The sequence below is a fragment of the Pollicipes pollicipes genome, unplaced genomic scaffold (assembly GCF_011947565.3).
Source record: "Pollicipes pollicipes isolate AB1234 unplaced genomic scaffold, Ppol_2.1 Scaffold_6052;HRSCAF=7182_pilon_pilon_pilon, whole genome shotgun sequence".
Lineage (NCBI taxonomy): Eukaryota > Metazoa > Arthropoda > Thecostraca > Pollicipedomorpha > Pollicipedidae > Pollicipes > Pollicipes pollicipes.
The window spans coordinates 17,607,445-17,634,567 of record NW_023596805.1 but is presented as its reverse complement, the minus strand read 5'-3'; the positions used below and the strand labels follow the sequence as shown (position 1 = coordinate 17,634,567).

At 53.0% G+C, this 27,123-nt stretch overlaps 1 protein-coding gene and 1 non-coding gene across 4 annotated transcripts in view; both read right to left on the bottom strand.

Annotated features, from left to right (window-relative positions):
• Positions 1-27,123, bottom strand: part of Mppe (Metallophosphoesterase) — a 31,505-nt gene extending 4,382 nt beyond the window's left edge. For 2 of the 3 annotated variants that reach the window (XR_005094914.1, XM_037227905.1), the window contains exons 1-7: positions 26,939-27,123; positions 23,999-24,224; positions 22,760-22,984; positions 22,014-22,176; positions 21,152-21,286; positions 20,548-20,661; positions 420-560 (exon numbers count right to left, since the gene is read on the bottom strand). Coding sequence is in view for 2 of the 3 variants with exons in the window: in XM_037227905.1 (XP_037083800.1) it covers positions 420-560; positions 20,548-20,661; positions 21,152-21,286; positions 22,014-22,176; positions 22,760-22,984; positions 23,999-24,048 (828 nt within the window). In the remaining variant the exon portion in view is untranslated. Of the gene's footprint in view, positions 1-419; positions 561-20,547; positions 20,662-21,151; positions 21,287-22,013; positions 22,177-22,759; positions 22,985-23,998; positions 24,225-26,918 lie in introns of all 3 variants that reach the window. The other variant, XM_037227906.1, reaches the window with a different exon arrangement.
• On the bottom strand, positions 20,174-20,246 carry TRNAV-CAC (transfer RNA valine (anticodon CAC)). Its single transcript has one exon. It is a non-coding gene; the product is annotated as a tRNA-Val (tRNA).

Below are 27,123 nucleotides of genomic sequence, written 5' to 3'. Positions count from 1 at the left end.
CCTCTCACATCCAACGTATACCAGTGCTCCTCTAGCCTCTCACATCCAACGTAAACCACTGTCCCTCTGACCTCTCACATCCAGCGTATACCAGTGCTCAGAACCCGCCACTCGCACACGTCAAAGCACTACGCCTTTCCTAAGTGTTCTTAAATGAACTCCTCCGGACAATCGTGAACATACGGCAGGACCCAAAACCAGTCACCAATGGCGCCTCGCGACCCGTTGCGGTGGGCTGGGCTGGGCAGGGCTGGAGCCGGCCCGCTGGTGCCGAGTCAGAGTCAGCCGCACGCGGGGGTCGGCACGCCGAGTCAGAGTCAGCCGCGCGGCGGGGTCGGCACGCCGAGTTAGAGTCAGCCGCACGCCGGGGTCGGCACGCCGAGTCAGAGTCAGCCACGCGTCGGGGTCGGCACGCGCACCTCCAGGTTCAATCGCTCCAGTCGGCCGCCGGTCAGGCTCTCCATGCGCAGGCTGTGGCCAGACCGCTTCCGTCGGATGGCCACATACGAGGTGTGCGAGTGCGCCGAGAAGATCAGGTTCACGCGCAGGCGCAGCAACGTCTGCGGCACAGACGGACGACACCGGGGATGATGGCGGCGGTGCGCAACATCCAGCCACCACTCCAACACTGGAACACTGCGCATCAAAACACGTGCTTGAGGAACTCCGGACAGGAGCCCGGATAGGCCGCACCACACTAACGCACCTGCGCACCTTTGAAGAGACACTGCCACCTCCATGCTAAACCTGCTTCACTTCATACACCGCTGAGCACTTTCTGTTTTGCATTTTTAGTCTCACGCACCGTCGTGCGCAACGCGCACTCGCACACTATAGAAATCACATAGACTTCCCTTTACACTCACAGTCATCCTAGGCGACTCTTGTCTGAACGTTTTTGACCTACTTTTCAAAGTCTTACGCGACGAATCTTAGATTATTATGCATGATTGTTACGTGGTTTTCCTTTTACGATGGTAAATGTCCACGCTTTCTCTCTTGCGAAGGGCCCTACGCACCATTTGGCAACAACGTGCGGGCTTTCCCCCAATAATTGAAGAAATCTGGGGTTGTCTCTTTATGACTATTCCGGAATAGCAAACCATATCACACGACAAGGTCATGCCTGGCCGCCGAGCCAGCTGCTTGGTAGCAGCCAGGGCCGCGGGGCCAGGGAACCCCTGTTGCGGCCACGGTGTCGGCCTGATCCATCGACCGAGCTAAAGAGGAAGCAGCTTCCGATAATGAAGCAGTCCTGATATCAACATTGTATTGTGCGGGCTTGTGTCGTCTGTGTTTAATAAATAATTGAGCAGCCACGCTGCTTTTTCTTCTACTTGCCTTTGCCCCCGGACAAAACCTTCCGAGTGACATGAAGTAGCTTACACTTACGCGGCTTTGTTTGTTTACGCGGCTTTGTTACGGACGGAGCCAATCCGCCGACGGAGGAGCCTCAGCAGTTTTTGAAGGCGGTCAGTGTGGCGGTTTATGGCGCGCGTCCCGACCAGCAGGCAGCATGTCAACACAGACGGAGGTCGAAGAGTCGATCGTCTGCCGTTGGCTGCAGCCGGGCGCCGATTACCATACGGCTATATAGGGCCGGACCGGCCGCTGGGCGCGACACTGCTGCCACCGGCCGCCGCCTTCCAGGTGACCGGCAGACTGGGGAGGACCACAGTGACGACTAGGGACACGAGGACAACAGGGCGAAGGACGCAGCAGCGACAGGACACGAGGACAGCAAGGCGGAGGAGTGTGTGCAGAAACCGAACAGCACAGCGACGGCAAGACATCATCAGAGGGACGGGAAACGACTGCCAACAGAAGACAGAAGAAGATTGCCAACGAAAAACAGGAGAGCACTGTCAACGAAGAACAGGAGAGGACTGCCTACAGAGGACAGGGGGACTGCCGATACAGTGACAGAAGATGACTGCCAACGGAGGATAGAAGAGTACTGCCAGCAACGGGACGGGAAAGGACTGCCAACGGAAGAACGGAGAGGACTGCCAACGGAGGGCAGGAGGCCGCCAGGCATCTGACAATCGCAGCGTGTGATAGTCTAGGAAGAGCACGAACAATGCGCCTAAGAAACGTGATCACTCTGGCCTTTCTACTGGGCATCGTATGCAGCTTTCTTCTACCGGTGAGCTAAAACTACCGTCAACCTTTGAGCAAAATGCCAAGCGTCTGTCTGTTCAGCGTGCTTTCCTGGTCCACAACGGGAGACGGTAGGAGTAACTTTCGAGCGATGCTGAGCATCATATGAGACGACTAGATCAGACGACTAGATCAGACGACTACATCAGATGACGCTGGTGGTCCTCTTCGGCAGGTCAGGCCACAGCTGCTGCCTACGGGTAAGGCGGTCTTCCACAAGGTCATCAGACCGACGTGCAGGTGGTGTTACAGACCCTGTGGTCGCCGCTGCTGCAGGAAGTGGTTCTGTCGGAGAAGAGGTTGAGACCGACGGATGGTGACCCGGTACGGGGCCTCACGTCGCGATGCGGCCCTGTTTTATAACAACGAACATCGGCGGTGTCACCGTGATATGAAACAACGAGCGGGTATGCCTGTCGCTCGATACAATAACGAACCGGCGTCACCTAACTGCGGGCATAATGCCAATATTTCATCTTGGTAACGATACCAAAGTCCAAGGGTCGTCCTAATGTAACATACTGTGCAGGAACGAGGCCATTAACAGCTTTCGTGCCACGGGGTGATGGACAACTGTGCAGTTGAAAGGTAAGGCTAACCTCAGGTTACGGCCTTTCAATTTACTCTGTGTATCGTGATGTTACTGGCGTGCGCCTTGGTCCGCCCCTGCTCGCGCCACCAGTGCTGCTGTACCTCGGTGCGCCGCTGCCCCGACCGGCAACGTACTTCCTGGGGCGCCGCCCACCGGGGTCGGCGCCGCCTGCTCGCCTCGCGTGTTAAGACAGTTACCGTCTCACAGCGCTCGTGTCTGGTTTGAATGACCGCGGTCTGACTGAAGGGAGCGCGAGCAGACAGAACACGTAGGAATTGAATACTTGAGTTACTTTATCCAGAGACCGACAAAATACTACAGGCAATCGTTATTACTGGTCCTGTGAAGCACGCGGGGCTCGGAGCTGCCAGTGGCGGAAACAGGTACCACGCTGAGGGAAGCGGCAGAAACACAGGGGCGGGAACAGGTACCACGCCGAGGGAAGCGGCAGCAACACGAGGGCGGGAACAGGCACCACGCCGAGGGAAGCGGCAGCAACACGAGGGCGGGAACAGGCACCACGCCGAGGGAAACGGCGGAAACACAGGGGCGGGAACAGGTACCACGCAGAGGGAAGCGGCAGGAACACATATCATACGGTCCCACAATTTCAGTGTCAACAAACTTTATCCTAGGGACACGGGACTGATGCTGACGAGGCCGCTCCCGCTTCTGCTCCGTCTGAAGACTTGCACTTACCATGACTGATGGGCCGGTCCTTGTTCGTGTCGATTGATCTCGAACACAGAACGATCCAGAAATATCTGGTCTCATACCTTGACCGACGAGGAGGCCCTTGACAACAAAAGGCTATAGATAGCGTGCTGAATTATTTAGGTAGCTACTGTGATTAAATTTGTGCACACACTAAATTTGTATACGATCGTATTTTTATTTTCCAGTACTTTTGCCAGCACGTCATGACACGCGGAGCCAAACCCCGCACCTGGCGGGACTTCAGCGACATTGTCTGGCGTCTGCTGTTGGCTGCAGCCGGGCGCCGATTACCATACGGCTATATAGGGCCGGACCGGCCGCTGGGCGCGACACTGCTGCCACCGGCCGCCGCCTTCCAGGTGACCGGCAGACTGGGGAGGACCACAGTGACGACTAGGGACACGAGGACAACAGGGCGAAGGACACAGCAGCGAGAGGCCACGAGGAGAACAGGGCGGAGGAGTGTGTGCAGAAACCGAACAGCACAGCGACGGCAAGACATCATCAGAGGGACGGGAAACGACTGCCAACAGAAGACAGGAGAAGACTGCCAACCAAGGCCAGGAGAAGACGGGCAAAGGAGGACAGGAGGGGAAGGCCAACGGAGGACGAGAGGACGGACAACGGAGGACAGGAGGCCGCCACATAGATCAACATCTGACGATCGCATTACGTGACAGTTGAGGGAAAGCAAGAACAATGCGCCTGAAAAACGTGATAATGTTGATCTTTCTACTAGGCATCGTATGCAGCCTTCTCTCACCGGTGAGATAAAACCAGCCGCAGGCTTTGAGCGAAATGCAATGAGTGACTAGCTCTAGGTTTACGGAAAGATTAAGACGCTGTACTAGACTTACGGATGCAACGATTCATCGCACTATCGTCCTCGCGTGGGGTATTTAGATGTGTGCAGGGTTTTGCCCACTTAACAGTCATCATCATCTAGTCCATCTTAAGACTCCATAACACCTGACGCCCACGAGTTCAGAGGGCATCAATGATTTCTGGCACCGTACAGCTCTCGAAATTTGGGACCGACTCTGTGTAAACGTCCCATCGTGCTTCAGCCCCAACCGACGTAATAACTATCTGCCCGGTTGCGGGTGCGTTCGCATCTGCCCGCGGACCGCGTCCAACACCATCGCAAGCCTCGCCCCCTCGCCATTCTCTCGGAAGGGGGCGCGAGTGACGGAGAGCCGCGCGAAGCGATGTCACTGGTCATTGGCGATCACTGATCGCTGACAGGTCACCAGAGACCTCTGACCTCGGCGGCTCACCAGACCGTGCCGGTCGTTCCCTCCGGTAGGCCACGGCACACCTGTCTGCAATCACTCGCCGAGCGGCCAAGAAGGACGGGAGGCTGCGTGTCATTAGACCGTCGTGCAGGCGATGCTACAGACCCTGTGGCCGACGCTGCTGCAGGAAGTGGGGCTGTAGGAGAAGAGGCTGAGACCGACGGATGGTGACCCGGTACAGAGCCTCACGTCGTGATGTGGTCCAGCTCTATAATAACAAATGCCCACTGTGTCACCGTGATCTTAACCAGCGAGCGTGTGGTCACGGGCATCATGTCGATATTTGGCCTTGATGCACATATCGACGCCCAGATACCATTATAATACAGACGATAGTGTGGACATTGGACCATTAATCTGAATAGTGGGGTATTGACGCATTCTGTCGTTTAGCACAAAAAACCGCTGGAAATGATAAGAACATTGACATTAAATTAATGCGACTAACCTCGCGTAGACTTTCTCAATGTCGCTTCAATGTCTTGAGATCGTTGCGGTTGACGAAACAGTGATCAAAGTCGGTTAAGTTCATGTACCGAAGATTCCAAATCCAACGGCCGGATGTTATAAATTGCGAGCCAGAAATGACCAGATACTACATTACTCCTACGTACTACATGTTGACACGTAAACTTAAAGGTTGTCCAAGCCCCACTATGCGAGGAAAAGTGGGGTAAGAACCTATTTCGTATTGTTCCGAGCTTCGGCCACCCATATCCAGCGTTCTCGAATTGCTGACTTTGGGTGTAAAGCAACACCCCACGAGGAGGAATTTTTCACTTCTTTTCCCCATATTTTATGTGAAATTTTCACTCCTGCCTAACATTGTATAATCGTACATGCCAAACCCATATTTCCCTTTCTGAGGTTTTCAGATGTCATCAAAAACCGAGCTTACTTGAAACCACCAAGTATAAACAAGGCTCCACAGAACCTGGACACCTATGGCTATGTCCTGCCGCACCTACATCTGAACCATGTCTATGTGTGCAGAAAGCAAGGGCGGCAGGTGCCTTCAAGCCCAAGACCCCCTAAGCGACTCCAGCCGCTTGCACGCATCAAGTTTGGCTTGTTTACAAAATGCATCACAATCGGCAGCAGTGTGCCAAATGCAAGGTTTTCACGCACCCCCAATTTTTTTTTGTCCCACCACCACACCACGAAAGCAGAGCCTGGTGCAAAGACCAGCAAGGCCTAGTAGAGATTTTTGATTTACGTTTTTCTTTTACCTGAAAAATCTGACCATTAAATTGCATCACTCCCGAAATACAGGAGTGAAAAATTCAAGAAATGTCTTGTAAATAAAATTTGCAAGACGAAGAGCACCATTTGAGCATTTATTTTAACATATTTTAAGTCAAATCGGCTGAAAACAAAAATGTTCCACAAAAGTATCAGTCTTAATATTTATTTAACTACTTTCGTTTTTCTTGGATCATACGAGTGTGATACCACTTATTCTTTTTTTTTCTCTTTCCCATTGCATTTAGAAATACCATCTGCTGCTTAAAATGTTGATCAATTTCTATGCAATATGCTCCAACTGCAAACTTGTACGTACTTCATACGTACGTACTTCATGCATAAATTGGATTAATTCGCCAGCCGCCCAAACATGTTTGACATGCATCCCAGCGTGAACAATTCACAGGGAATGAAAGAGACAATTTGAAGCACGGAACTAATTTTCGCCGCCATTTTTGTCCTGTTAAGCCCTCGGTTAGACATTTTTTGGTTCATGGCGTTGCTCGATAATAATAAATCTAGGCCTTTCAAGTGTCTAACTCACCAGGCTACCTGACAAGGCTATCCTTATGCTGTCATATAGAGCTTTGGGATAGACCTGACGCGGGCAATACAGAAGTAATGGCGAAATTCTGCCCTCCGGAAATGTGCATCATGCACACCTCTTACTTGTTTCGCATTTTTATCTTGCGGGTCGGTGGAGGTGACTGATATTCATATTTGTCTATTGGTGATATTTATATTGATGAGTGGGATGACTCTGTCTGTCATCAAACTGTACATACGGTGGTACTGACTTTTTGTTTTGGGGACCAGGACTTTACCCGCTTTTATCGCATGATTTGTAACCAGAGATAGTCATTTTCTGTTTAAATCCATCGAGTTTTGTCATAAGACAAATTATGATGCCACAAGGTCTGCAATGGACTTAATTTGTTCATATTCTTGATTATTTACCCCAAATTTCTTGAGGTCGTCCCTCATGGCTTTTTTAAGCAGATGTTTTCTATAGTTGTCATGGTTTGCTGACTGGCAAATGACTGTACTGCATATATGCACTATATTTTGAACACAGGGATACTATAAGCTGCATAGCAATTCTAATATGAGTTAAATATTAGTACGTAACTCAAAGTCAGACCATCCCATTTCAAATATTAAGTTAACATCTCAAACTTTTTCATTAAATATGAACAAACAAGCCTAAATGGATGTCTTTGCTGCAGCTGAAAAGGCAAGCAGCAATACTGCCGTGGTCATCTGAAAGTCGTGTTACTTTTGGAGAAGAGAGCTTGCTTTGTGGAGCACACCCATTATTGCCCTTGACATAGGTTAACCGTGGCATCAAAAATTTGTTGTTCAAACTGATTTAAAGTGTTTTGAGTGTGTTACCAACTTCTGCGGAACGACATTATGGTTTCATATTTTCCAAGAATCACTGATATCCCTGTATCAAAAACCATCGTTAAGAACATCATCCGCAAGCATTTCGTGAGTACATATTAACGTAACCAACAAATCTGAAGACATTGCAATCCTTCGTGCTGTACATATCCAACGCACTTCATATTTGACCTCCTTCATGTTTCATAATCAATTTCTGATATAAAGTCATGCACATATACCCAAATTCACGGCGCTGGCTCCGGGAGTTCTCCCAGCAACAAGCTCTGCTTAGCTGGGTGGACTCCCTGGACATCCAGCTCAAAACCAAGCACAAAAATGACCACGTAATTGCCCCCTCCGACTTGTGTGACTGTATAGCCCTTACTAACACGGTGAATGGAGTGGATGTAGTTTATTGGGCGGTTATAGCGGGCTGCCATTAGCTGGCTTTGGCTAATGACTACTTTAAGCCTTCTCATCTATGATTTTTCCCTACCTATCACATATATATGATATTTCCCTACCTATCACATATCTATGATTTTTCCCTACCTATCACATAACATAATTCCTTCGGGTCTGCACCACCTCTTCGCCTGTCATTTTACGTTTGTTTCGTCTTCTTAGCTGGGAGTGCCGCGACTTGATTTTATGTTTTCTGGTGTTAACGTACGGTTTACTGCGTCCCTGGGATTGAGGGAGGGGCACTCCTGGTTACCTGTTCTTGGGTAACGGCATAAAAAACTGACTACAACAAACTGTCTGATGTCAACAAGCATACATAAATGAACTGAATAAAAATGCAAGTTGAAACCAGCCAAAAATTAGCTTTATCATGTTTTTTTATCACAAGTGCTGCTGTCAACAGATCGGTGAGTTGAGATGATGTTCAACATGTGGGCTACTCTAAGTTAGTTTAAGTTGGTTAATGCATAGCAAGTGGCAACAGGAATTTGCAAGAATCGGTAACTCACAGCTGCTGCTGTGATATAAACAGGTTAGACAGGGTGAGATGAAGTAAGGCCACTTTAGGTTAGGCATAGTTAGGCTATTTTCATTGAAATAAGCAATGATATTTTGCAAGAAACAATGACGAAATGTTTGCTCTCCCTGATCCCACCTTAACAGAAGCCAGAGGTATGTGTATTGCTGTTTTGACTTGGTGATGGGCTGATGTGTAGCAGTCCAAGGTTTTTTGTCTGAGTACTTTATGCTTGTTGAATTTTCTTTTGTCATTTTGTTGTTTAATTCCTTTGCTTTGTTTGGTGTAAAAAGTGGAAGGCAAGTGCGAAATGCAGCATTAAATTATTGGTGTTGCTGCATTTTTCTGCTCATCACTGTCATGCAGTTGCTATGCTTCAATGTATTCTGTTTCACTGTAATGGCCTAAGACGTTAAAAACAAAGCAGTTTCGTCATGCTTATGATATTATGTCCATGCCATATTTTGTAACTTGAATTTTTCTCTCCCGGACTGTCTTTTTCGGATGAAATTTTCACTCCCACCCTGGTTCAAAGCGATTCTAGCTCACTGCCCATATCATAACTAACGTATGGAGGGGATGAGGGGTTTTGAAGAAGCGCACCAAAAGCGTTACAAGGGGAACGGGTCGTGTTTGGACAGCGTAACGTTAAGCTCGGAGGTGTTGGCAAATCACGCTCAAGTGTGTCCTGTTTGAAGACCTTAAAATCAGGCACTGTTGGCTTCTTCTTATCGCAAGCCACGCGCCAGTCTTTGTTTCGCACGTCTAGTTCAAATAGGCGTCATACGGATGTTCCCTATTTGAGACGAATTTCGATTAACACAGGGTAGCCAGTTGGCAGCGTTATGACCCAGCGAAACTAGTGCGAAACCAGGACAAAGAGGGTTGAAAACGACAAAACATAAGAAACTTTACTTACGGATAGATCAATACGACGCCTTACAGTAACACGCGCCCGAGTGACCGGTTGAATACCCTTTGCTCATGTGACGGGGGTCAATATGACCCAATGATAACCCAGAAACTAAGGGAGCTAGAAACATAAAATGCACACGGTTTTCGTCCTGTACATGAGCTCACTTGCGTCGAAACTTGAAGTTTCTAGGTCATAAACTTCGGGTCAAATAAGGTCAAACAAGGTTATACTCCAGATTGGTGTCCAGAGTGCCCCACAGCTTCTTATGCGACCACCGTAAACCTAAATGCCTGTTCTAAGCAAAACATTATTAGTAGTTTTTAGGGTCTGTGACCTTGGTTGACCTTTGCAAGGTCATATTAACACAAATCCCACAAGACTACATTGACTTTTTCATTTAAATAAGCGCTGAGGATTACGCCAGGCAATATGTTCGAAAAATAACAACGTTGAATTGGATCATCTTAAATCAATGGCCTATTATGATCTTTAAAAAGTCCATGGAAAATTTATAATGCGGTTCCTGTTATCACTAAACTCAAAATAAGCACCAGAAACTACCCCACACAGCAAGCCATAGACAAAAAAGAAACAGGTTGGTTTTGATATTGGTCTAACTTTCATCACTGGCCGTAGGTCAACGGAATTCGTTCATTCAATTGTTGTGCTGAATCAGAAAGCATTTCAGAGATGTGTGGCTTCGTTTAACATCCCGTTGTTGCACCAGATTCAACGCTCCTCTAGAAATTGCTTTCAACAAATCCATGACCTGATTTTGACATACCGTAGATCCGCGACCTTAAAAGTTACACCCAAATTTCTGACCCCAAACGATCCGCTATTCAATGGTCTACAGCTATGCAACGTTTGGCACCGCTACACCGCGCCGTTCAGAAATCATACAAGAAAACCTTAGGGGGGGGGGGGGCAAATTGACCCCAACCCGGGTGCGTGTAAACGATGATCACAGCACCGCTATCGAATAGCGTACTTCACATGAAACAGTCTTCGCACCACAGAATGGTATCCACATATGCAGTTGGCTGTGGACTTTCAAGTTGCTTGAATCTGGTCACGACTTTTCAATTCATTGTGCTTTCTTTGTCTACATACAGACCGCTAAAAATGCCACGTGCAGCCAGAAATAATAGTACTCTGGTTGTTTTAGGACCTTGGTACTGTGAAACGTCACTGGTTTATTCATATTGGCAACACAACAGTTGACTGAAACATGGCATGACCAGATCCAGGAACCGTGAGTGGTTTGTAAATTTAAATGGCAGATTCGGGTTCGACCACGAGGGGAGCACAAGCTATCCGGTCTTAAAATCTCAGCGTTAGCAAACTCCATCCTGAAGACACGGGACCGTAATGGTGAAGAGGACGCACCAGCGCTATCCATGTGCAAAGGACAACATTTCAGAATAGGTCATTGGTCGGTTTACAAGCCGGATAATACTAAGCACCTTGTTAGACACCGCCAGCTGCCAGCTCCAGCGAAGCGGACATCATATATCGCAGTGAGCCCCGTTGCTGAGTGGTCAGTGGACCCGATGACAGCACCGGCCGGGCGTCATGTACGGCTGCGGCTGACTGATCAGTGGGCCCGATGACATCACCGGCCGGGCGTCATGTACGGCTGTAGTTGACTGGTCAGTGGGCCCGATGACAGCACCGGCCGGGCGTCATGTACGGAGCGTTCGATCAGTCACGGCTGCGCGCCGCCAGTCACTATTTTTCACCCACCACTTTATCAGTGATTGCGTTCAACGAATGACATGAAGTGATTCGTTACCGGGAAAGGGTCCATTTAACGCTCATGCCCCCTCCCCCCCCCCAAAACACTGATGTTTTGCGTCCAAGGTCTTTAAAACACTGCATAACAGCCAGGGGCGCATCCAGAGCTTGGTCTAGTGGAGGGCCACGTTTCATTGTGGTGTTCCCTGAAACTTGACGCCCGTGCCGCCCCTCCCCCCTTCACAGAGAAGCCCCCGGATTTCTGTCAATTTGTGCTGAGATTCGCGTTTTCTAAGCGGCAGAGTGTCCTCCACCGAAATGGTGCCCCGGATTTAGCCCACGTTATTTCCAGAGGCGAAGTTTTTATGTTGAACTTGAAAAGTTGGGACCGTTCGCGGGGCCCCTGAACTCTGGTGCATCTTTAACATACATAACATGTGCACCAAAAATGAGGAGTTTGGTGTCCTTTACCACGACATTATGGCGCCCATTCCGCCCAGGGCGGGAGAGGGGGGGGGGGGGGGCAGAGCTCTACGCCTCCATCTGGATTTGCCACCCACAACAGCTGCATTTTACTTCAGAGGAACTCGCTGGAGCCGTGATCACATGCTCTTGTTCTCAACTACGCCTCTCACTCCTCATGCACTCAGTACCCTTCCACGCCCACCCTCGGCGCACCCCCTCACCGGGGCCCACTCACACCACTCGCTCCCGAGACACATGGCACACGGCCTCGAACCCCTGCCCATCCCCCTCCCCCACCCGGGGACTCGGTCATGGAAACAGCATGCCTACCCGAATCCTTATGAAGAGCAAGGAAAACTAATACACACCCCACAATTTACAAAAATGCAGTCTGGTCACGCCCGTGCTCTATCACAATCTCGGCCCTGCTAATCTGTGCGCAGGGGCGAAGCCAAGGGGGCGGGAGCTGCGCGCCCCCTTCCCTCTTCATGACCGGGTTTTTCGTTTCTCACCACAGAGAGCTCCTAAAAAAGGTAAACATCGGCGTGACGCATCTCAGCGCGTTCCGGGCCCTCGCCTCATAAAACGCTGGCTACGCCCCTGTCTGCATGCGCAGCCTAACGCCCCAGCGCGGCTGTTGGGCCGGCCGTCGGCGTGCTCACGCCGGATGGCGACTGGCTCCCACGTTTGACCTTGACAACGACGTCACTCGTTCACACCGCAACCCGTTGTGCTCCCTCCCGGATAGGCCTCACGTGGCTGATTCGGCCACGAGCGCCGCCGCGGCGCCCCTGTCGCGCAGCCGGTGGCGACCTCATCCCAAACGTCACCCCGCCGAAGGGTGCCGGCTTCATGCCGCCGGGGCCCGCTTAGCGACTTCAGTCTCCATACTGCCGTGCCATCGCCACCCGTCCGCCGCGGGTCTTCCGAGGCCTGTTATGAGCCGTCTTCCGAAGCCTGCTGTATGCCGCCTTTCGTTACATGAAGGCACACGTCACAACCTCCCTCCCCCCCTTTCGGGGGGGGGGGGGGAATCCCAGGCCGGCCGCATCCTCAGCCGGTCATTCATCAGCAAGTTGTTCTAAAAGGCTGCCCGAATATTGCAATATTCCGGCAGTCAAATTGTACAAGCCACTAATGCATTGCTCAGTGTGCGTCCACATCAGGCTCGCCGTGATCTCTCAAAATGTCCGCAATCCAGCTATTACCACGATAGGTTGGTAGACAGCACGGGCGGATCCAGGGGAGGGGCACGGGACCATGCTCCCCCCCCCTCGGGCCTCAATGGGGCTGATTGGCTCCGAGGGGGCCCATAGCCGGCCGAATAGGCGGAGCTTCTTTTTGAACACAAAACGCAACGAACCTGGGCATCTCTGGACTTCCATGCGACAGTTCCAAGAACAGTTGTAAGCAAAAGTGAAGGGTCTATGAGAAGTTAAACAGTTGTTCAATGATTTAAAAGTTGTGAACTGGAAATTTCAAGCCCATTTCTCCGTCTAACGGGCCATGCCGTTTACCGGGGACCTATATACCCACTTCTAGGATCATTTTTATCATTAAGGAACATTCCACGTTGTCCTCCATTCTTTTGCATTTGCTCGGAGGGCCCTGTGCTGTTGTTGAGGCCCTTCCTGTTAGCGTACCGGGGAACTCTTGTCAATCACGGGCCCCTCCATGGATTCTCTCCATTCGCCAGAAAGGTTATGTGAGCTATAGCCGGGGTCCCACATCTTAACCAGCTGGGGTATCCTCGGTTGCTCAGGGGCCCTTTACGTGGGTCTCGGCTAACACACCGACACACTTGCGATATGCTCATGGGCCCTCCACATTGGTCTAAGGCGTTTCCAACTCCCTGTCACTTGCTTAGGGCCCTACACTCTTGTCGGGGGCGATCTGGTGGCCTGCATGGGCACACTCAGTCGTTCGCGGACCCTCCATGCTGGGCCTTGGGCACCTCTTTTCTGAATGGGGGCCCTATGATCTTGTGGGGAGGCCTATCTAATAACCTGCTCGAGCACATTCGATCGTTCGGTGGCCCTTTTCATTGGGCCTTGGACACGTGCTATTTGGATGGGGCCTTACGCACTCGTCGGGGGCCCTTCTGTTTGCCTCCTCGGCCACACTGGATTGATCGTGGGGGCCCTACACATTGGTTCTTGTTGTTTGAATTTAGGGCTCTCTGCTCCTATCGGGGTCATCTGATAACCTGTTCGGGCACACTCCATCCTTCGGAGGCCCTCCGCACCGGGTTTTGAGAACTTTTTTTGTTGAATGGAGGACCTTACGCTCCTGTCGGGGCTCCTTCTGCTAAGATGCTCGGGCCAGTTCGATCGTGGGAGGCCTCTACATCCTGTTATGGGTACCTCCTTTTGAATGGAGGACCCTCCGCTCGTTTCAGGGCCTCCATCTGTTAACCTGCTCTGGCGCACTCGATTATACGGGGCCCTCTATATCGTGTCGTGGGTATTTCATATTTCAGAGGAAGGCCCTGCGCTCTTGCCGGGGCCCCATCTGTTAACCTGTTCGGGCACACTCGAACATCCGGGGCCCTTCACATTGTGTCTTGGGTACTTACGATCTGAATGGAGGGCCTTACGCACCTGTCGGGGACCCCATCTGGTCGCCGCTTCGGCCACACTGGATTGGGTGAGGGGCCCTATATGTTAGGTCTTGGTGTTTGAACTTAGGGCCCTACGCTTTTGTCTGGGCCACTCGATAATCGCTCGGGTATACTCCATCTTTCGGGGGCCCTTCGCCCTGGGGTTTGGGCACTTCTTATTTGAATGGAGGGCCCTACGCTCTTGTCGGGCTCCTCTGATAAGCCACTCCGGTACGTTCCATCATTCTGAAGCCACTTACATGGGGTCTTCCCATTTAAATGGAGCACCCTACGCTCTTGTTGGAAGCCCTACTTGTCATCCTGGTCGGGCACACTCGATTATTTGGGGATCCTCTCTGTTGGGTCTTGGGTACGTCCTATTTCAATGGAGAGCCCTACGCTCTTGACGGAGACCCTTTATGTCAATCGCTCCGACACACTGGATCATTAGGGGGTCCTCCGCATCAGATCTTGAATACTTCTTATTTGAATGGAAGGCCCTACGCTCTTGACGGGGGCCCTACATGTTAACCTGCTCGGGCGCACTCTGTCCTTCAGAGCCTCATTTGAATGGATGGCCCCATGTCCTTAACGGGCCCCATCTGCTCACCTGCTCGGGCCGGTGGCGGATGCAAAGGGTGGACGGGAGGCGGGGAGGGGGGGGGGAGGCCAGGACCATGTCCGATGGACCACGCCAAGGGAACCTAAAGGCTTCGAAGGGGCCCATAACCGGCCGGACGGAAGCTGTTTTCTTACAGCAAAAAAACACGACAAAATTAAATGCGTTTGTCCTTACAGACGACCAAGAACCATTGTTAGCAAAAGTAAGGAGCTCATAAGCAAACGTAGTTCATCCTTCGCTGATTGAGAGCGTGTTGCTTGGGGAATCTTTTGGGGCTCATTACGCTGTCTAGTGGCATTACGCTGCTGGTCATCTGGCTCCATATGTCAACTTGCCAGATCTATCTTATCGCTAAGGAGCTTTCCACGTTGCCTCTGATCTCTGCACTTTCTTGTACGGCCCAATGTGATGATGGGACATTGGGCCCATCTACCTCCATGCCTGAGCACTGCAGATCGATCAGGTTTTCGTCCACGGTTTCTACCCGTTCACCCGAAAGGCTCTACGCACTTTTTCCGGGGCCCCATATGCCGGGGTACACTGAGTTGCTCAGGGGCCCTTCATATCAGTCTCGGGTTCTTTCCACCTGCTTGGAGGGCATTGTGCTATTTATTGCCAGGGTTCTTACAAGGTAAGACACGGAGACACTCGATGCCCAGGGACACTCTTGATCGCACAGGGTATTAAGCTATAGTCCTGGACAATTCTCCTTTCCTCTAAGGGTCCTTTGCTCTGGCCAGGGCCTTATATGCCAGCCTGTCTTGGCACCACCGATCGTTCAGGGGCCCACCACGTTGGTCTTGGGTTCTTTTGGCTTGCTCTGAGGACGCCGTAGTTGTTGACGGGAGCCACTTTGTTGGCCTCCTGCGGCACCATGATCGCTCAGGTTCCGTCCTTTTTGACATCGGTGCCTTCGCCTTAGAGTAGTAGTCGAATATGCGCCGACGAATTTTTACGCGCAATTACCGCAAGTAATTTTACATGCCGCCGACGTCGCATGTGTCATTTCCATTGGCTGTTAAGTGCATGACACTCATTATACTGGTGCATCATGTTCTTAACATGTTTTGAATGATAGGATATGTTGCACTCTCTTATAAGAAAGGAAAAATGTCACATTAGTCATCAGCCATCAGCTGATTACATCGCCCAGCCGGCTAGCCGCAAATACATAAGCTGGGAACCAAGTCCATGCTTGGTTTTGATGGTTGTTAGCAGCCAACTCAAGCTTGTTCTGCCTTTTGTTCCGAGACGCTTAGCCTCAAAATCACAGCATTTAACATGATCTGCAGAAAATGAGTGAGCTCTATGTGTATGCAAGCACAGCACGCCTAGCCTTTAGGGCTGTGCACAGTAAGATGGGTTTCCACATTTATTAAATAAATGAATAAGTAAAGAGATGTATATATATATATATATATATATATATATATATATATATATCTCTCTCTCTCTCTCTCTCTCTCTCTCTCTCTCTCTCTCTCTCTCTCTCTCTACATACATACGCACATCTATATATATATATATATATATATATATATATATATATATATATATATATATAGCATACGACTTGTGTTAAAATGTAATGACCGAGATGCAACAATATTTTTTGTAGCGGGCCCAAACTCCAGGGGGCCCCACAATGATGCGCACCTCCCCTCACGAAATCCTGGATCCGTCCCTGGTAGACAGACAGTAACGGTAAATTGCAGTCACCAAACTGCAACTTGATGTCAACCTGTGTGTGTTCCTTAGAAATTCGTTACATGTGCGAGGATCCGACTTCGCTAGATCGTTGGTGCATTTCAATACAGAATAGGTGCACCAAGAACGTTTCGCTAGAGATATGTGTTTGGTAGAAACGAAGGCTGCGATAAAAAATTCACTGAGCGCAGGCACTGCAGGAGTCCAATCCGGGAAGGGGCTGCTGCGACCTGCACGCCGCACCAACAGCGCCTAACACAAATCCGTGAATAAAACCCGCGCGACACGCGAACGATGGGCGCGGCTCGTGCAGCGAGGCCCGACGCCCGGGTTCATGATTACGAGGTCGACAGTGCCTGAACTGCGCCATCAAGACCGGTCTGCCAGCCCAGCGGGGATGGGGACCGGCCGCCGGCCGCGTGGCCGGACGCCACGCCGTGCTGCGTTTGGCAATGCGGCGGATGTGCAGTACCCACACGGCACGAGCCACAGCGTGACGGGCACGCCGTGCTGCATTTGGCAATGCGGCGGATGTGCTGTACCCACACGGCACCAGCGGTAGACCCACAGCGTGACGGGCACGCCATGCGCGTCATGAACCATTACGACCGGCTGCGGGGCCGGCTCACTGGAAAAGGAAAGCTAATATCGGTTCACATTGACGAGAAGGGTACCCTTTAGCACAAATCACTCGCAAACAGAAGTACTGGGCGCGGCAGTGTGATGTTTCATTTTTCCTTCGACGGATATACTCGGTATCGCAGGACAATCCCCCGCTCTAGCAGAGCGGCAGAGTAGTTGCGTCTGGCCTATGCCGGCCGATGATTTAACGGTTACACATTCCACGAGTGCCTCAAAGGGGTGTCCCAAATTTTGGGTATGTTTCAAAAGTATACTCTTGTGAAAGCTCAGGATCACTTAACACGCGCACGGGAAGGGGGTCAATCTTAATTGACCCCCCAAGGTTTTTCCGGAATGAGTTCTGAACGACGCGGCGCAGCCGTGCCAAATTTTGCAGAGTTATATATAACTTAAAGCGGATCGTCTGACATCAAAAATGAGATGTACCTTGCAAGGTCACTGACCTATGGCAGGTCAAAGTCAGGTCATGGTTTTAGCAAAGGTAATTTCTGGGGCATTGTTCAATCCAATGCAACAACGGAGTGTTTGACGAAGCCATGCATCTCTGAGATGCTTTAATAGGCACCACAAATATTGAATGATTGAATTAAGTTGACCTACGGTCAGGTATGAAGGTCAGACCAAAGTCAAAACTAACCTGATTATCACTCTTGAGCTTGCTGTATGGGATAGATTTTGGTGCTTATTTTCTTGTTTGGATTCTTGTGACCTTTTGCTTAGAAACAGTTGCCTAGGTTCTGGAGGCACTTTGGAGACCAACCTGAAATTGGACTTTGTTTGACCTTATTTAACCTGAAAGTCCTGATCTAGGAAGCTCAAACTTTGACCTAAGTGATTTTACGTACAGATCAAGACACCCTGTAAATTTGGTGTCTCTAGCTTTCTCAGTTCCCGAGATCTCAGTGGAGGGGTGTGGGGGTCAAACTGACCCCCTCCCCCCACCCGAGCGAAGGGTATCTAGCCGGCCACCCGGGCGCGTGTTAAGTCTTAATATCCCTGAGTCACGCCACCACAGCATCGTCGAGACATAATAAGGATATCAATCTTAATTTTTCGAGTCCAAATTACGCTGCCAACGCTTTGTAACAGTATTGCAGTTCCTCTCTGCAGTTGCTGCAATTGCCGCCGTCATAACCACCACCGTGATATCTAAAATGGTGCGAATGAAATGTTTGTGATCGGCCCAGCGGGCGCAAGGACCTCTCTCAATACGCGCATTGGCTGAAGTTTGAACCAGTGCGTAACTATGGGCCATGCGGTGCTCTAAAGCGAAAGTTCGCCTCGAAAAGAGCTACTGTGGCAAACGCCACAGGGAAGAGATCAAAGCCATAGTATAACGCTTCGTTGAATTCGTAGGATTAAAAACTTCGTGTTCGGACATATTTTTGTCCAAACAGTGTTTTGAGCTCTCCTAGCATTTATTACGCAAGCGTTTTGACAAATTAGTGCGATGCAAACATCACAGAAAACACACGTTGGAAAACACAAGGCAAATATAATGCATCAATTTGAAAGTAGTGGGAGGGGTGTCCCACAAAATTTGTCCCGTAGGAGCAGCCACTTCGAATTTATATTCTGAGCCTTTCAGAAGCACTTCGAGAAAACTGGCATTACAGACCAAATCGTGCACGTCTGATCTGACAATGAGTGAAAAGTACAAAAATGCGGTATCCTCCCTCGCCAGCATTGTCACGCGTCACAGGGGACGGCATGCTCCCCCCCCCCCAGCATCGTCACACGTCACAGGGGACGGCATGCTCCCCTCCCCAGCATCGTCACACGTCACAGGGGACGGCATGTTCCCCTCCCCAGCATCGTCACACGTCACAGGGGACGGCATGCTCCCCTCCCCAGCATCGTCACACGTCACAGGGGACGGCATGCTCCCCTCCCCAGCATCGTCACACGTCACAGGGGACGGCATGCTCCCCTCCCCAGCATCGTCACACGTCACGGGGGACGCCATGCTCCCCTCCCCAGCATCGTCACACGTCACAGGGGACGGCATCCTCCCCTCCCCAGCATCGTCACACGTCACAGGGGACGGCATCCTCCCCTCCCCAGCATCGTCATACGTCACAGGGGACGGCATGCTCCCCCCCCAGCATCGTCACACGTCACAGGGGACGGCATGCTCCCCTCCCCAGCATCGTCACACGTCACGGGGGACGGTATGCTCCCCTCCCCAGCATCGTCACACGTCACGGGGGACGGCATCCTCCCCTCCCCAGCATCGTCGCACGTCACAGGGAGATAACCTGAGCTAGTTGGGACTGAAATGAAATGCGTGACAAGAGCGCAGCGCGAGGTCCTGGCGCTTACTTAATGCATGATTAAGTATGCGGTCTTCTTTGCTTGGTGCGTCCGTCCGGGCGGGACGACGTCGATTGCTGCCCCCCCCCCCCCCCCCTGCGCGCCCAAGCACGGCGATCGCTGACGCGCAAAAGCGGGGCTTCCCGCCCCCTTTGCGGCGTAGCGGGCATCGTCAGCATGGCGGCGTGGCGAGCGTCGTCAACATGGTGGGACCATTTGTAGAAAGTAAAATCCGTCGCCGCCTTCGTGGCTTTGAAATTCTGTCTCTCAATTCGGTACCATACATTGTTCGCAAACAAGTGATCTGCTTGGAAATCATAATCATCCTCACCGGCCGCAGCCTCATTGGCCGTTGTTACACGAGAGGCAGCAGGCTGGGCGAGCCATGACGCCGACTGAACATGCCTCTGGCGGCTCCAGCGACACCGCCCTGCTAGTCAGACCTGTTGACTGACCTTTGACCTTCGCGACCCCTGGCCGCACGGCCGTGACGCTTTCAGTGACGGGTGGGGCAGTTCTCTGAAAGCTGTCCTGTGTGACCTTTACGGGTGCTACGACGCTTAAATGCAGACTGATCATACAGCGTGATGCCGCGCTATTGCAACATCATCACTATTTCATCTCATTCAACCAGCATGAAAAACATTAAAAGCATCGCCAGTCAAACAGCTGAAGACCTGCTGCGCGCGATAAAGAAAGATATATAATGGTTTCACGTTTCCCAGCACGGAAGTGGAAAAGACCTTGAGAAGAGGAAAAGAAAAGCTCAGCGTTCCGCCTGAAAACCCAAAAACCTGTTTCCGCCCGGGCTCGAACCGGGGACCTTCCGCGTGTGAAGCGGACGTGATAACCACTACACTACGGAAACGCTGCTGCGGCGACGCCCGACTCTGCCGGACAGTTGGTCGGGGAGCCCCGGGCTGCAGCGTAACGTCGGCAGACAGCTGGTCCACTGGCAGACAGATGCCCACCGCACTCCTTCAACCGTCAGGCACCGGACTGAGCGAAACGATCCTGATATTGCCTCTCCTCTCCGAAGTGGCTCACGTGACCTGGCGTTCACTCCGGCGGACCCGAACTGTGCCCAGACTGACTGTGACAGGTGCAGCCTGACCTCACCACACCTAGTCTGACCCGATGACCCCGACCGCCCCTGACCCGATCCTGACCTCTCGGGTGAGCGTCGACACGCTGGAGGTCAGCGGGAAGTGGCTGACCAGCACGTTGATGCCGTCGGTCAGCGGCGGGGCCGAGTGGTTCGAGGACGGCGGGATCGTCCAGACCTGAAGCGCATGCCGCAGCAGCCGTCGAAGTTCATCGACGGGTTATCAGCCATACAAAGTGAGCCAGCATGGACATAGATCGGCAAAGTGCCTGGCATAATCGATTCAAAGTAGCGGAGGTCAGGACGTATGATGGGTGGGTGCAAACGACCATGTTCACATCACACTTCAAGGTTGAAGCCGGCTGCTGCAAATTACTGAAAGTAAGCGAATATGCCTGGGGGAGGGGGGCATGGACGCCGCCACTGTTGCCTGGGAGGGACATGGATGCCACCACTGTTGACTGCAGTGTAACACGGCAGCGAGCAGACACACTGGTGCGCGCATAACAAACACTCGGTGATGAAACGGCAGGCGAACCCGTTTGACACAGGAAGCATCATGTGTTGAAGCGTAACGTGTCACCAGCGCTCAGGCACGTGTCGGATCACCACACGTGCCTCAGCATCACGTCTGCTGGCCATTTTCCTCCAAGCGCACACGCACACACCTTGTAAAACTGGACGAAATCGACGATGGTCGAAGTCTTGGCACCGAAGACACTCTTAAAGGCCTGCACCTTGTCCGGCTTCACGGGCTCTCTACCTTCGCCACCGATGTCGTTGTCACCAGGAACCGCCACCATCTGCCGGCAGAAATGGAAACTGTGGTGTCTACCTCCGCCGCAGAAAGGCGTTAGTTTTCCAGCCGAGAGTTCCCCCGTTTCCTGGAGCCAAAAGCGAACTACCAGACGTGAAGTGCTGGCTAGCCATCAATACTCGAAGCGTTCGTCAATCGATTCCGCTAGCTCCATGTCCCATGTCACGGGACTTCCGAACACTCGCGACTGCATGTTCTCGTCGCACTCCCCAGGTAGCACGGGGCGCGCAGACCCGACGTCCAACATGGTCACCACATCACAGCGCCGGCTCATCCGCCCTCAGCTCTCAACTCACGGCTTCATACTAGATCCTTGTGCAGCCCCACCTCGCTGGGAGCTACGCCTGTCAGCCAAGAGTCGGCCTCGCAGTCACCCTGGCCAGGAGCCCCCCCCCCCCCTTTTCTCCCTCCCTCCCGGGACCCCTCCACACCCTCCGACGCAGGGTCTGTGTGTCCGGCACGTCCAACAGGCAGCGATTCCCGGGCTAACCACGGGACCCGGCTCCCACCGATCTTGCCACAAACCTCTCTCCCTCCGACATGGTCAACCATGGTCAGAGGAGCTGCAAGAGACCCAAACGAACCCTAACCAGGATTCATGTGCCAAACCAAACACCAGCCAGTGCCATCAGTATTAGAATGATCATCACCACACCACAATCTGGTTGCCACAATCTTTCTCGCCCGACGCCACCGGCGACCTCCCACCTCACCTTGGTGTTCCTGGGGAAGCCGAAGATGGACCAGAAGCGCCTGATGTAGCCGGCGTACTGTTCGGGCGAGGCCACGCTGCCCTCGTCCAGCACGTCACCGAGGAACACCACGGCGTCTGGCATCACGTGCTGGAAGGCGCGGCCGAACCCCTGACGCATGTACCTGGCAGACGAACGGGCGTGACGTGACGGCAGTCACGTATGATATCACCCGCGACGCACGTCTGAATGAGAGGAAGCGGTACGCCTCAAGCGATGCGAATAGCATCAAACATGGGATGATACACGAGCCGACAATGTCTGTGTGGACACGCCGAATGACGTCAGCAAGGGGAGCGCGACACCTCCAGGTCTGTGGGCAGGTGGCGTGGACAAGCCCCGACCCCAAGCGGCGCACTGCCTCACAGGACCACAGGACACATGATGTCATGCGGTTCTGAAAAGCCCCATCCCCGGTAACAGCCCGGCCCGGCCGACATCGCACCCTCCGTTCCACACACAGCCCCCTTCCACACCGCAGTCCCACCCCACTCGTACTCGACACCAGCGGAGCTGCCTCCGTCCCCGCCCCGCTCTGGTCGGCCCACGTGTCCCGAGTCCCAGCGCGTGAGGGCGCCCAGCGGCCCGGCCGGCTCAGTGAGCTCGCCCTGCAGCGGGGGGTCCCCACCTGTCTGAGTCCCAGCGCGTGAGGGCGCCCAGCGGCCCGGCCGGCTCAGTGAGCTCGCCCTGCAGCGGGTGGTCCCCACCTGTCTGAGTCCCAGCGCGTAAGGGTGCCCAGCGGCCAGGCCGGCTCGGTGAGTTCGCCCTGCAGCTGGGGGTCGGCCACCAGCAGGAGGCGCAGGCTGCCGTGTTCCGCCTCGCCGGGCAGCGTCGGCCAGGCGCGCGCGTGCTGCGCCAAGTCCCACCACTCGGCGTACAGCACCACCGTCAGCACGGCCAGCAGCAGGATGTGGCGCGGGCTGATCACAGGCCTGCCGTCGACGTCACCACATCAGCAGCGGGAAACAGCACCGGTCAGCCCGCTCAAGGTCAGGTCAGCAGGGTCATGTCGGGATCAGTAGGGTCGTGACGGGGTCATCAGGGTCGTGACGGGACAAGCAGGGTCGTGATGGGACCAGCAGGGACAGCAGAACGGTGAGCATGGGGCATGCTGGCGGGGTTTCCAGGTTACCCACTACAATCACCATTGGTGATCATGTATTTCACACCGCATGGGGCGCCAAGAATTGGCAGTGTTGATGCAATAGGCATTGATAGTTGATGCAACAGGCTGGCCTGCCAGCACACCACAAGGCGTGGAGGGGTGGACGGCCCCGACTGATGGTCAGACGGGTAGCTCAGGACGGGCTGCCCCGCCAGCACACCACAGGGCGTGGAGGAGTGGACGGCCCCGACTGATGGTCAGTGGGGTAGCTCAGGACGGCCTGCCCTGCCAGCACACCATACGGCGTAGAGGGGTGGACGGCCCTGACTGACGGTCAGCAGGGTAGCTCAGGACGGCCTGCCCTGCCAGCACACCACAAGGCGTGGAGGGGTGGACGGCCCCCGACTGATGGTCAGAGGGGTAGCTCAGGACGGGCTGCCCTGCCAGCACACCACAAGGCGTGGAGGGGTGGACGGCCCTGACTGACGGTCAGAGGGGATGCTCGGGACGGGCTGGCCTGCCAGCATACCACAAAAGTTAACCGGGTCAAGATGGCATGATGGCATGTCCTGGGAGGGGAACGGTCAGCCGACACACGCTAAGTCGGCGGCAAACGATGTGTCCCGGAGCACACCGGAGGCTTCAGTGGCACACTCCTGCCATTTGTCATGGAGAAAAGCCACGCTTCTCGGGAACGCAAAGTGGATCTAGAGCTATAGCAGCGCTACAAAACGCAAACAAAGAAAAATTGTATATCAGCAGTACGCTCAAGCCACACCAGGCCACCCCGTCATCTTCTGACCACACATGGCAAGAGGGAGCGAACGGCCGTCCACCGTACCTGATCACCCTCGGCTGCATCTGGTAGCCGTCCCGGAAGAAGCACGGCATGGCGGCACCCTTCGCCGGCTCGTCAGTCAGCAGTCAGCTGCCAGATCGGCCGCCTTCGAAGGCGCTCAGTTTGCAGTCAGCGACCACATTGGAAGCACTCTCCAGTGGGCTGGAGTTCCCACCAGCGGTCTCGTGACTTTTGTCGGGTGGTGGCAGTCGCACGCACCGAATTCTTCCTGAAACACGATATCGTACTATATATACCTCAAGGCTTGGGACGTACGGCCACAGCCTTGCACGGGTTCGCCAACACAATCACCCCAAATCATCAGCAATAACAGAGTACAAGACGTTGTGTTGTTGTACATGTAAAAAACATGACAAGCTTAGTTATACAAGATAATGATTTCCATCAACTTCAACGCTTGCTGCCTGCTGCACGGTTTGCATTTAATCCACTGCAAATCGACGTTCATAAATCAGACTCAGTTACCAAACGGATCGCCCCCAATGCCTCCATCTCAAACAATTGATGACAGAACGGTGACTGGCATTTTCAAAACAAGCTGGAAAATAAGGACACTGACCAAAACACCTGGTATATACACATATTTTGATAAATGAAGGTTCAAAATCCTGCAGCAACACAACTGGGCATGTAAAGCCAAATCATAAGATGCCTCCAAGGTCGACCAATTTTCTCATCATACAGGAGGTGAGTCTGTACACATACAACAGGTGAGCCAAGAACCATACTGCCACGAGAGTAACCTCCGCAGTCCAAAACAGGAGTCATGCAGTGAGTTCCGATACGTCACCGTTCTCACTATCAAGGATCACCATCGGCTGTGACTGGACGCACACCGCACTCAGCACAACCTGCGTACTTAGCCGCAAGGCACAGAAAGGCTGCCAACCTAGAATGGCACGCGTCAGCCCGGCTCCGCCGTCATACAGTCCCACTCCCAGCCAGCATTCAACCAAGGGACAAACACCTGAACCCGGCCTCCGCCGTCAGTGCAGTCTCACTCCCAGCCAGCATCAAACCGAGGGACAAGCACCTGAACCCGGTCTCCGCAGCCTCGGGCTGTCACGTGATCGGGTTCGACCTGCCGCGTGCCAGTGATTAGCGTGACGTGCTCAGCAGTCGGCGCCCCGGAACGCGCCCGATCACAGAGCCTGGAGTCGCTCCCATCTGATCACAGAGCCCGGAAGCCCCTCTCGTCTGATCATAGAGCCCGGAGCCGCGCCCATCTGATCACAGAGTCCAGAGCCGCTCTCGTCTGATCACAGAGTCCGGAGCCGCTCTCGTCTGACCACAGAGTCCGGAGCCGCTCTCGCCTGATCACAGAGTCCGGAGCCGCTCTCGTCTGATCACAGAGCCCGGACGCCCCTCTCGTCTGATCACAGAGTCCGGAGCCGCTCTCGTCTGATCACAGAGCCCGGACGCCCCTCTCGTCTGACCACAGAGCCCGGAGCCGCTCTCGTCTGATCACAGAGCCCGGAGCCGCTCTCGTCTGATCACAGAGCCCGGAAGCCCCTCTCGTCTGATCACGGAGCCCGGAGCCTCTCTCATCTGATCACAGAGCCCCGAAGCCCCTCTCGTCTGATCACAGAGCCCGGAGCTGCACTCGTCTGATCACAGAGCCTGGAGTCGCTCTCATCTGATCACAGAGCCCGGACGCCCCTCTCGTCTGATCACGGAGCCCGGAGCCCCCTCATCTAATCACAGAGCCCAGGAGCCCCTCTCGTCTGATCACAGAGCCTGGAGCTGCCTGCACTTGTCTGATTTCGTCGGGCGCGCGACTGATGTCAGACCGGGCGACCAAGTGGCGTTACGCGGAGCAGCCTCAAACGAGCGACCCGGCACCCAGCGGCGCACGTCCGGACCGCCGGGCGCGCGCACCGGCCGTGCGACACCAGCTGCGGGACGGCGCCGCCGCCGTGAGCCAGGCCGGCACACGGCCGCCGTCTGGTGCGAGTGGTTGTGGGTGGGGCATAGGTGAGCCACCCACCTCCCCCAGGAGCAGTCAAGGCTTCTCCAGGAGCAGCCCAGGCTCCCCTGGGAGCAGCTCAGGCTCCCTGGAAGTGGCTGAGGCTCCACTGGGAGTGGTCAAGGCTCCCTGGGAGCAGCTCATGCTCCCTGGAAGTGGCTGAGGCTCCACTGGGAGTAGCCAAAACAGCTGGGCAGTGAGAAGCAAGCCACAGGTGATTAGGTACCTATGGCATCAGACACAGACCACCCTGGAGATGAATACCTGCACAGACCGCAGTCTACCAACAAATGGCCAGTGGGCTCCACATTATGGCTGGGCATGCCACATCAGCTGGCACATCTACACATATTTCCGAGGGAGCCAGCTTCCGTTGAATTCTTTGAGCATCATAGAGAAGATGAGAATTTCAGAGAATGAAAAAGCAAGTGCATCTATCACTTTGCCTGCTCTATGTCACAAACAGCTTCTCACTGATATTCTAAGATGCATGATACTTACAAACTAATTGTTGAGTTATTAGTAACACATTGCAACTTGCAAGTATTTAGGGCCAGTACAAACAGATCAGCTGCATCAGGCCTCAAATGGAGGTCCCACTTGTGTTCAGGAAGGGCACATCTAGATTGCTTCCCAAAGCACCACATAAGCAGTTTCTCACAAGCTGGGCTGCAAAACTCACACCTTTTATGATATGCCTAACATGGGCAGTGCAACAGCAGCATCACAGTAGGTTAGCAGCCATTTCAGTGCATATCCACCATAAACCTAAAGACCCAGAAGCTTTTTACAGTCTAAGGATGTTAAGTTGTCAACTTCAATGTGTAGAGATTAAAGGACAGTGTTAAAGGGAATTGTAGTAAGATAAATGCAACCTTAGAGACGCTACTCTGACAAAATTTCCACAAAAAATCATTCTCGTGACCTCATTCTGACCTGTTCAGAATTTGACTCACGCGAGAGCGAGGTTCACCGCACTGATGCCGTGTGGGAGTCCGGTGGAATGGATTATTCTTCGGGCCAAATCGCAAGCATAGGGGATCTCGAATATTTAATACATAGCAGCAATACCTCACGTTTTGAATCCTGTTCAACTAATGTATTGCGTTATGCGACTTGGGGTCTGCGCCCCCCCCGTTAC